Raw genomic sequence first — 11,385 nt, forward strand, 5'->3', positions numbered from 1 at the left:
AGAATTTTATCAAACGTTTCTGCAAAATGTACAAATGTCTGAACCTAACTGTACATTGAAAGGTGCTGGTAATAATGTGATATCTTTATTGGGAAAAGTTAATGTGACTGTTGCATGGAGAAATCAGTTCTATCGTCTAGATTTGTACATAATTAACTGTCATTTAGAATATCTGCTTTTAGGAACAAGTTGGATTCAAATTATGATCCCCAAGTTACATTCTGAGATGACTGAAATTTGTGCAAGGGAAACTTGTTCTCCACAGTCTGATATTAATGCACACAATGCACAGGAAATAATGCAAACGAATTCTGACGTTCGTAATTTCATGCATATATTAAATAATTGTGACAATTGTATAAAAACTAATGATATTCAAGACATCGTTAACATCCTAAAGGAATAATTTCATTCTATGCTTGATGGCGATTTAGGCATGCCTATAAAGGATTTTAGAGCTGATATTCCATTAAAACCGGATGCAACTCTAATTTTTAAGAGATTTTACAATGTGCCTTATGGAATTAAGATAAAGTAAAATCAGAATTGAATAAGTTGGTAGAAAGTGGCATTTATGAAAGAGTCCACACTAGTGAATGGGCCAGTCCGATAGTTGTCATTAAAAATAAAAATGGAGATTTACACATTGTTGCAATCTGAAAAGTACATTGAACAAATATGTAGAAAATGCTTCTTATCACCTACCACTGTTAGAGGATATTTTCCAGAAAGTTAGAGGAAATGCCGTATTTGTTAGTTTGGATTTGCAAAAAAACTTATTGGCAAATAGCTTTGAGCGAAAAAGTGAAAAGGTTGCTTGTAATGAACACGCCATGGGGATTATTGCAACATACAAGATTGCCGTTTGTTGTTAAAATTTTGTCTCAAATATTTCAGAGAATAATTTAACAAATATTGCATGGTCTGCATCATGTAATTCCATATCAAGATGATATTCTAATTTGTGGATCTGGATTGAAAGAAATGGTTAGCAGATGCATTGAGGTCATGGACAGGTTAGTTCAATATAACGTGAAGGTTAATTTGGAAAAGTGCAAGTTCTTTAAATCGTCCATTCAATATTTGGGATATGAACTTTCTATGGAAGGAATTAAACCGTGCCAGTGCAAGATTGAAGCATTGCTAAATTGTTTACGTCTGCATGAGGTGAAGGAATTGAAATCTTTTTTGGGAGGCATTATTTTTTTTTGAAAGTGCATTCCAAATATGGCTATAATGATTCCAGCCTTGTACAATTTATTAAAAAAAAAAAATGTGCATTGGAATTGGAGTGATGACTGTGAAAGTTAGTACAAAAAGGTTAAAGAACACTAAAGTCATCCGAAACTTTAACCCCGTTTGATCAGAGCAAGGATACAGTAATCATATGTGATGCTTTGAACTATGGACTAGGAGCTCAGTTATGCCATAGATTTAATGGTGATTTGAAAACAATAGAATGTGCATCTACTACTCTTTCACAACATGAAATGGCTTATCCTCATCATGAAATGGAAGCTCTTTCAATTATATTTGCTGTCAAGAGATTTGGAAAATATATTTATGGAAAACAATTTCAAATATAGACTGAATCACTACCTGCCAAACAACTACTACAACATGGAAAGTCTATACCCATTATGGCTTCATCTTCAACGTTGGTGTTTGTTCTTGGCTAATTATGAATATGAAATGGTGTACAAGAAAAATGTTGAAGTAGCGGATCTGTTGTCAAGGTTGCCATTGCAAGGGGAAACAGTTGATATCGACGGGATTGACTTTGTAATTGCAATCAAGCTTACGGATCACCTGAAAGATGTCTTCCGAACTTTGCAAGAACAAGATGTGATGTTGAAACAGGTCAAAAGTTATGTTATGGACGGTTGGCCAGAATCTAAGATTAAGGATTCAAATATAGATGCCGTCGTTGCCTTCTAATCAAGGGGTCCCAGGTTCGATACACGGTGGAGGCAGATGGCACAGTGGTTCAGATCCCACTTTAAACCATAGGTCCAGTCCCGATTATCCTTACTGTACATAAAGTGGACTTAAAACAACCAATTCAAACTCAAATATAGATGCAAATGAATTCGAAGTGCTGAGAAGAAGAATAATTGAACTACCATGTGAAGAAGATATGTTGCTGTGGAGTTCTAGAGTCATTGTACCTAATTCAATGAGACAGCAAGTTTTGGAGAAAGCTCATGAGAATCATGATGGCATAGTTAAAAATAAGTTGCTATTGTGTGAAAGATATTGGTGGCCTGGCATATAAAAATGCGTTGAAGATCACGTAAAATCATGCGACGTTTGTAATGCTGTGAAACCCAACACCAAAAAGAAAGAATACAATGATTGGAAGGAAGTAACTAAGCCGTGGGAGAGAGCAAACATTGATTTTTTCTATTTTCAAGGAAAAGTGTTGCTTCTCGTTGTTGACGCATTTACTAAATGGCCAGAATGTGAAGTTGTATCTTCTACATCATTCAGGGATGTAAAAGGATTTATGTCGAGACTAAGTTCAAGGTATAATCAGCCGTACACCTTAGTTACAGATAATGGTCCTCCCTTCAAATCTGCAGAATTAAAGGAATATTGTGAAGATCAAGGGATTGCTTTGATGCATTCACCGGCTTATCATCCAGTTAGTAATGGACAAGATGAGACATGTTCAAATTATTAAAAGTGCTCTGAGATGCAAATTATACAAAACTAGAAGAGATGACAAGCAATTTGATTTTAATAATGGTTTGCTAGATGTGCTACATAGTATCCGAGTGGCTCCAAACACCTTTAAATTGAAATCTCCTGCTGATCTAATGTATACGTTTTAGCCAACACCAAAAGATGATGTAGATCGGTTGCAGAATATTCGTGATAAAAACAAACTTGAGGATACCAGAGGATGTGTCAAAGTTTGGGTGACAATTGCTAACCGAGATTCCAGTGGTGCAGCTTATGTTCAAGGTGAAGTTGTTTGGAGAGCAGGGGCATATACTTGGTAAAGATTTTAATTTGGTCCGTGGAAACCAGATAAAATGGAGGAATGTGCGAGAAAATGATAGAGGAAATCATCATGATAGTGATGAAACAGGCGATAAAAATAATGATGCATCTCCAGAAGTCCACGAAGGAAGGTATTTAGATGAGAATGATATGTTCAAGGAATACAAGAGAGGGGACAATCATGAAGTGGTGGAAGAAGCTGTAAGAGGGAACAGATTTTAATAGATGTAAAGCAGCAGAGTCAAGTGTGATAAGGAGAAGTCAGAGGCAAAGAAAACCACCTGTCAGATTATATTTCAGTGATTACACATTGTAATGTTATTACCTGGGATTAGTGTCTTCAGTTATTCCTGGGTAGTTCAAACCCATGTCTGTCAGATTTATCTCATTTCTTTCTTTGGTTTTAATAGTTGGGTTTTCCTCATCATGAGATTTCACATCTTCCTCCTCCTTTAAATATTCTCGTTTCATAAACGACATTTTCTTCTCTTCTAATTCCAATTTATTATCCTCCAAATTGAATGTGTTTTCCCCTTCCTTGGTTTCTGATTTGCAGACAACTGATTGTTCTACCATATTTAAGTTTCTAATTGAATAAGGTTTTGTATCTGGTAAAATCAAAGGATCAACTTTATCCAATTCATTCTTAAAAATGTTGTCCACTTCACATTGCATTGATGATTTGTGGTAGTTTGCATCTTCTGCTTTCAAGGAAGAACTATCATTTGGGAAGTCTGACATCGAGTTGAACTTTTCAATATGATTTTGCTGTGAAGTGGTGAAATAGACTTCCCTCTCACATACCAATTCTGTGCTGCCTGTTGATATACGTTCACTGAAATTATCAGACATGAAAATATAATAATTAAAGAAAATAAAAGTTATCAACTATCTTATGTCTGTGTAATGTCATTGAAAAAATTAGCAACATTTTGATTAACTTAGTCTATCTTGACAGTGTTTTCTTTGTTTGTCTCTTTTTCAAGTGTTGTGGGTCAGATTCTTTGTTTAAACTAATTTGTTGCGGTTTTTGCATGTATAAAGGAAGAACAACATGTCAATTTATGACTGAAGCAGCATGTTCTTCGATTTTCTATAAGTGTGTTAACCACAATGAAGCTACAGAGTTAAGAACGTGTTTATATACTAGAAAAGTTTTTGTATGTGAAAGTTTTTCTAAGTTACAAATTCCACATGCTTCACCAGAAATTTATTTTAGTTGCTTTATATGATTTCTACATTGCATTTACAGTTGTATCGCTAAGAATTATTCATAAGCAATATATTGAAAACAATAAAATACTTTCCAATAGAAACTAATTTATTACAATTGACCAATTCATTCTGATAGACCAATAGGTTCTGATAGTGTGTCGAAAAACTCATATTGGCTATCGGAACATATTGGAAAAATTTCCAGCTGGGTACTGTATTTGTTATTTACCTGTCTGTTTTCCACAAGTGAGAGCTTCTGCTGGTTCAGGAAGGCTTGTTTGACACTTCAACACCAACAATGAAACGTGAATGTAATTAATATGTTTAAATTAAATATTTTTTATAAGTTTAATGTCACACCCATCACAAAAAAAATATGTATTTTAAAACGTGAATGTAATTAATATGTTTAAATTAAATATTTTTTATAAGTTTCATGTCACACTCATCACAAAAAAATATGTATCTCTTCATAGTGGCAATATGCTTCATTGTATAAAAGAGAAGCTTTGTGAAAGTAAGGTTATCCAACTCCTGAACATGTATCCAAAAGATCATTCAGGAAATGATGTCTACGTGGAGGAAACTTGCTGTAATGGGTGTGACAACTTTCTGTGACGAGCATGGCAAATGCTATGTGATGGGTGTGAAGTGCTAACTGAGTGCCAGGTTAAATATCTTTGTATTAAAAATACAAAATTTTAGTTCTTCTCTTCAACATTTATGTAAAATTATGAATTGACTGATTAATTTGGCATTTTAAGTCGACTTCATGCACAGCAAGGCTAATCGGCACTGGTCCTAGAATTTAAAGTGGGATCCGAACCACTATGTACCTCCCCACTGGGTATCAAACCTAGGATCCCTTGTGGCCCCGTTATGACAAATATATCAGAGAAATCTGAAATACCTACAATACATATTGACAGTAATAAAGCACTTCTTTGTACCTAATTAGCAGTGATTATTTCATGCTGAGCTTATTTACAATTAACCACGGTCTTACATTTGCATATCTGTACATACCTATGTTTCAGAGAATGATTCTGTCTCCATCTTCAGGGTAATGTGCTATTAATTAATAATTTATAAGTAATTCGCAGACATGTGATATGCGTGGGGCAGGCATTGATGACTAAGTATATGATATAAATCTACTGTATGGGAGGATTCCTTTTTGATGGTCGACATGTCACTTCGTTTGGTGGTCATGTCAAGACCTGTGTGTAAGTGTAAAATGCAAGGCAGGATTATATTTGCTGGGGCTTAATTTCCACCATGTCAGAAATGTTAAGAGGTTGTTACTGGTAGTAATCAATGTGAAAATTTATGTTCAATCTTCTTCAGTGTTGCCTACTTGCAACTGTGAGTTCCTCCATGGCTATGGTCATACAGTTCTTAGAGCGCATATACTACAATGTTCCTCATTTGTATGCTGACAGGCACAAGCAGGGTTGGCGATGTCTTCGTAACGTGATGTAGATGTTAGTGTTTATATTTTATACTTAAAAACAGATTTTGACATGACCACCAAACAAGATGGAGGAGTCTCAGCCAAAATAAAATAATCCAGATTTATATGGTATATTTATATATTGTTTTATTGATGGATGCGCAAAGCACATCACGTGTCTGAGGACCACTAACAAATGACTAACTAGAGAATAGCACACTACCTTGAGGATTGGGACAGAATCGATCTCCGAAAGGTAGATATGTAAAAATTTAAAATAGTGGTTAAAAGTAAAACAAGAAGAAAAACTAAACTGTAATAAAGCACATTATAATGTAGATATTGTTATTACCTGGGATTAGTGTCTTCAGTTATTGCTGGGTAGTTCAAATCCATGTCTGTCAGATTCATCTCATTTTTTTCTTCGGTTTTAATAGTTGGATTTTCATCATCATGAGATTTCACATCTTCCTCCTCCTTTAAATATTCTCGTTTCATAAACGACACTTTCTTCTCTTCTAATTCAAATTTAATTTTTTCCAAATTGAATGTGTTTTCCCCTTCCTTGGTTTCTGATTTGCAGACAACTAATTGTTCTACCATATTTACATTTATAATTGAAGCAGGTTTTGTATCTGGTAAAATCAAAGGATCAACTTTATCCAATTCATTCTTAAAAATGTCGTCCACTTCACGAATGCCATATTTGTGCACTGATGCTTGGTGATAGTCTGTATCTTCTGCTTTCAAGGAAGAACTGGCATTTGGGAAGTCTGACATAGAGTTGAACTTCTTAATACGATTTTGCTGTGGAGTGGTGAAATAGACTTCCCTCTCACATACCATTTCTGTGTTGCCAGTTGATATACGTTCACTGAAATTATCAGACATGAAAATATAATACTTAAAGAAATAAAAGTTATGAATGAATGAAAGAAAGAAAACAAATTTTTACTCTTGAAGTTAGTGAGAATATTAAGTAATACAAGTGTGACGTCAAGAAAATTAGGTTAAGTAGTATGAAAAGAAGAGCCAGTATAAGTTTGCACTTAAATATACCTGTAGAACACAAAGTTCAGTGTTCATATTTTCACATGAATATCTGTATACAAACTATAAATAGATATCATTCCTTTAGTATATTCTATACACACAATGCAACTTGTAACATATTTAAAAAATGGAATTAATTTCTTACATCAATAATGCTGAAACATATTACAGAGAGGAACTTTCAGAAACACCCTCATTTGATTACTTTTTACTTGATGAGTCCACATTATTGTATGGGTTCAACATGGATGAAATAATAATACTATCACAAAATGTAATTGCATATTAATTAAGCATGTTTCAATGTGGAAATGGACAAAGATGATTAATTTTACTTTTATTCAGTGTATCACGCATTACATATAAAAATAAAGGGAAAACTATTAAGAACTTGGAATTATTAATAAAAACATTAGATTCATAGCTAGTGTTAAAAATGCATATCATTTTATCTATTAATATTTTCAAAATTGCAAGTTGGCAACACTATCCAGCTGGAATTTTCTATTCTAATTGAAATTTCAATTGGAAAGAAACTGAATCCAATTGGAAAATCAAGACAATTTCCAACTGTAAGTTCGCATATATTGTAGAATCAATATGTTGTAAATTCATTTATTGACTCAATAATAATAATAATTTTATTGTAATTAGGCCAAGTACAGCAATAGACAAAGTCAATAGCTAAGATATGCACATAATAGTGTGAAACCAATAGGCTATAAAAAAGCTTAATTAAATTATGTACCAAAACTAAATTATATGTCTACTGAACATTCAAAAAACTCATTAATATCATAAAATGGGTGTAAAACTAACCAGTTGTACAATTTGTTTTTAAAACTCTGTAATGATTCGTTATGTAAGTAGAATGGAATTTTGTTGAAAAGTTTTTGGCCAATTACTTCATAACTATTTAATGACTTAGACAATCTATGGTGAGATAAGTAAACTTATCTGTTATACCTTGTATGGTCATTATGTACACTTTGCTTATATTTCAATTCAGGGAACCAATTTTTAGTATAAATCAAAACAGAGTAAATATATAAATTTATTACAGTCATTATTTTGTAATGAATAAACAAAGGCCTACAATGTTCTTTATAAGGAGAACCTGAAATCTCCCTGATGGCTTTCTTTTGCAATAGCAAAATGTCATTGACCTGACAGGAATTCCCCCATAGGATTATTCCATAATATATAATGCTTTGAAAAAATGAAAAATAAGAAGTTCTAATATAGTCAACAGGTACACAATTTTCTAGATGCCGTAGCAAATAAATAACTCTAGACAACTTACTACTAATATACGTATTCAATATGCGGTTCCCACGTTAATTTGTTATCAATTTGTATTCCTAAAAACTTAACACTAGTGTTGTCATCTAAAGGTGGCTTATCTCTTAAACTAAAGATTAATTGCTGTGTTTTATTTTGATTTAATAAAAAGCCATTTGCTCTAAACCAATATGATGCTTCTGATATTGTGTCTTCAACCATAGTTCCAAGATCGGTGACATCCTTGCTAGTGTTGAGAAAAGTGGTATCACCTGCATATAATGTTGTGTGTGTTTTAACATATGATGGAAGAACAGATCCTTGTGGGACTCCAATCTTAGCCTGCTTAAAATTAGATTTCTCCCTACCAACACAAACTATCTGTCTACAGTTCTCTACATAAGACTTCATAAGATTGAAACCAATACTACCTATACCATATTTAGCCAGTTTAATTAGTAATAATGTATGATCTAAACAGTCAAAAGCCTAACTCAGATCACAGAAGGTGGCCCTTGTTCTCAAAAACATCAAAAATAATTTTAACCAGGGAAACAATAGCATCAATTGTTGATTTCTTCTTCCTAAAACCAAACTGTGATTTGTTTAAAAAAGAGTTTGTCTCAAAATATCTAGACATCTTGTGCCAAATACAGGCACAAGAGAGATTGGCCTATAGCTTGAAGAACAGTTTTTATCACCCATTTTGTCAACACACCCATCACAAAAAAAAATTGTATCTTAAAACGTGAATGTAATTAATATGTTTAAATTAAATAATTTTTATAAGTTTCATGTCACACTCATCAAAAAAAGTATGTATCTTTTCATAGTGGCAATATGATTCATTGTATAAAAGAGAAGCTTTGCAAAAGTAAGGTTATCCAAATCTTGAACATGCATCCAAAAGATTACTCAGGAATTGATGTTCATGTGGAGTAAACTTGCTGTAATGGGTGAGACAATTTTCTGTGATGGGCATGACAAATCCTATGTGATGGGTATGAAATGCTAACTAAGTGCCACGATAAATACGTATATTTCCTGCCGGGAAAATTTGTGAATAAGAACAACACAACATGACTCACACAGAGAACTACTCTGGCTAATAGTTCTGACACCAGAGCCTCGCTTGTCTGTTAAATGCAGTCCAGGGTGTATTACGTGGAAGGGAGGTTGACATTGAGTGTCTGAGTTTGAGTTTTAAGTCCACTTTATGCACAAAAAGGCTAATTGGGACTGGGCCTACAGTTTATGGTGGGCTCCAAATCAATACATGTCTGGGACCCCATGATTACAAAGCAATGAAGTCAGCACTGTGCCATCGGAAGGCCCGACATTTGGGTATCTTTGAAAAGGGTCACTCCTTATACCCCATTCTCCAGGTTGATTTTGCAGAAAATTTAATGCAGTGTCTCAGGGTGAGGTTCAAAGAGCTTGTTGGAGCCATCAACAAGTAACTGTGGAGTCATTCCATATGAAATCAACACAGCCCACAACCTGACCAACTCCGATTTTCATGAAATTTTGGGAGTTTAAACTATGCATGAAATTTTTTCGTTGAATTCAATATGGCGGTCACAATATGCTGGACTTGAGCTTGACACACACAGCTAAGGTTATCCCTCTGCCTAACCTATTTCTTTCATGACCACGATAACACCTTCACATTTTGTAAGGGGTGTTAAGAGACTTTTGACTAGTCATCGTTCATGTAATGAGGCTTTTATCAGTCAGATAGTTACACATATTATTTTGTATCCTCTGATTCCACTGCAGTTCCACAATGATTATTTGATATGTTTTAGAGTATGGCATGAGCGACCAAATATATTTTCTTCACGATTTTTGGTGATGACATGTTTTGAGATATTCAAGGTCAAAGGTCAAGGTCACATGCCAAAATTATATTTTTATCCAAAGGTAGGCTTGTTATACATCACTGGAAAGCTTGTTCAATTCCCTGTACAATAAGCTTTATTTGAGCTTCCTAGGCGAAATAGGGGCGGAGTTACAAAACATTTAGTATAGATAAGCGGACTCAAAATGGGCAATTTATGCTAACTCTGACTTTGAATAATTTAACAATTACAAGACAAATGAAACTAAAAATTTTCATAGTTACTAAGTTCCATGCACAGTTTTAAAAAGATTAACGGCAAACACAGAGTCGAATGTCTGGGAAGCTTCGTTCATTGCAGAAGAACACTGGAATAAATTAAATAATGAAAATGGTAACATAGATCCAGTATGGAGTTTTCTTTTTCACAAATGCAGTAAGTCACCATCTTTAAAATTTAATGTAACAGAAAACATCAAGAGACTTTGTGAAAACAATGATGAATTTGAATTACCTCATGATATTTGGGATTCATAATTTTAAAAAATCTGAAATAAAAATAAAACAGTCAGCTTCTTTTCAGTTAAGTTGCTATATTACAACAATGCAACATTGACAACATCCATTAAATAACAGATTCTTTTTGTTTAAAAAATTACTAGCCATTGTTATAACTGTATCTTTAGTCAAAATGAAAATAAATGTCTGATGAAGGGTGTGTTCTCCTGAAACATCACAAAGAAAAACTGTTTTCTTATGCTTGTAATAACCGTAAACTACAGGAAAATAATTCTACAATGAAAGCAATGCGTAAATACAAGAAAAACTATCAACTATCTGATTTCAATAATTATAACTTGCCTTGTATTTGAATAAACAGCTTCATTTTGACCAGATTCAGGCACTTTAGAAAGCCCTTCAATTAGTTCCTCTTTCAAACTTTGAAATGTATTCAATATTGCCACTTCTGTTAGTTTCTGGTATTCATCCATTTTTGTTCAGACAATTGCCAGTTATAGCTTCAATGCATGCAAGTATCCATAAAGTCCAAAGAAATCACTGTACAAAATTACTTCCTTCATTAGTTGAAGTCTATCCATGTTCAGTTCTTTCTAAAATTAAAAATACAGTAAATCAGAGAGCTTAATCATTGGAGAATAGAAGGTTTTCAAACATGCAGTAGCGTGACTTCTTCAAAAGTATTACTGGCCATCAGGCATTATCAACTACACCTTACCGTGAAAATCCAGTGAATAGTGGTCAAGCCCTGTCAATTCTTCATCTCTGTTTCTTTGCAAACAGCTGGAAAGGGGAAGAAGAACCACACATTTCTCGGGTCAGTTTGATATTTGTGCGGTGAATAGACAACATAATTACACTCCTTCAGCAGTGGAAGGGAAGTCCAGCTGTATGTACTATTGGTGCCAACTTGGTTCTTTGGAGCAAGGTTTGTCCAAATCACGAATCACACCAAGTACCATACCTACCGATTTCTTCAGTTATTTAGAAGAGCCCAAAGCTAAGCGAAGCATAAAGA

At 33.8% G+C, this 11,385-nt stretch overlaps 1 protein-coding gene across 2 annotated transcripts in view; it reads right to left on the reverse strand.

Annotated features, from left to right (window-relative positions):
- The window catches only part of LOC145997156 (uncharacterized), a 33,759-nt gene extending 22,799 nt beyond the window's left edge, over positions 1-10,960 (reverse strand). The window contains exons 1-3 of one of the 2 annotated variants that reach the window (XM_083133823.1): positions 10,710-10,960; positions 6,027-6,548; positions 3,332-3,841 (exon numbers count right to left, since the gene is read on the reverse strand). In XM_083133823.1, coding sequence (XP_082989949.1) covers positions 3,332-3,841; positions 6,027-6,548; positions 10,710-10,840 — 1,163 coding nt within the window. In that variant the 5' untranslated portion in view covers positions 10,841-10,960. The remainder of the gene's footprint in view (positions 1-3,331; positions 3,842-6,026; positions 6,549-10,709) is intronic. The other variant, XM_083133824.1, reaches the window with a different exon arrangement.
- Positions 10,961-11,385: the final 425 nt, after the last annotated feature.

The sequence above is a fragment of the Lepisma saccharinum genome, chromosome 13, assembly GCF_977018435.1.
Source record: "Lepisma saccharinum chromosome 13, izLepSacc3.1, whole genome shotgun sequence".
NCBI classification, from domain to species: Eukaryota; Metazoa; Arthropoda; class Insecta; order Zygentoma; family Lepismatidae; genus Lepisma; species Lepisma saccharinum.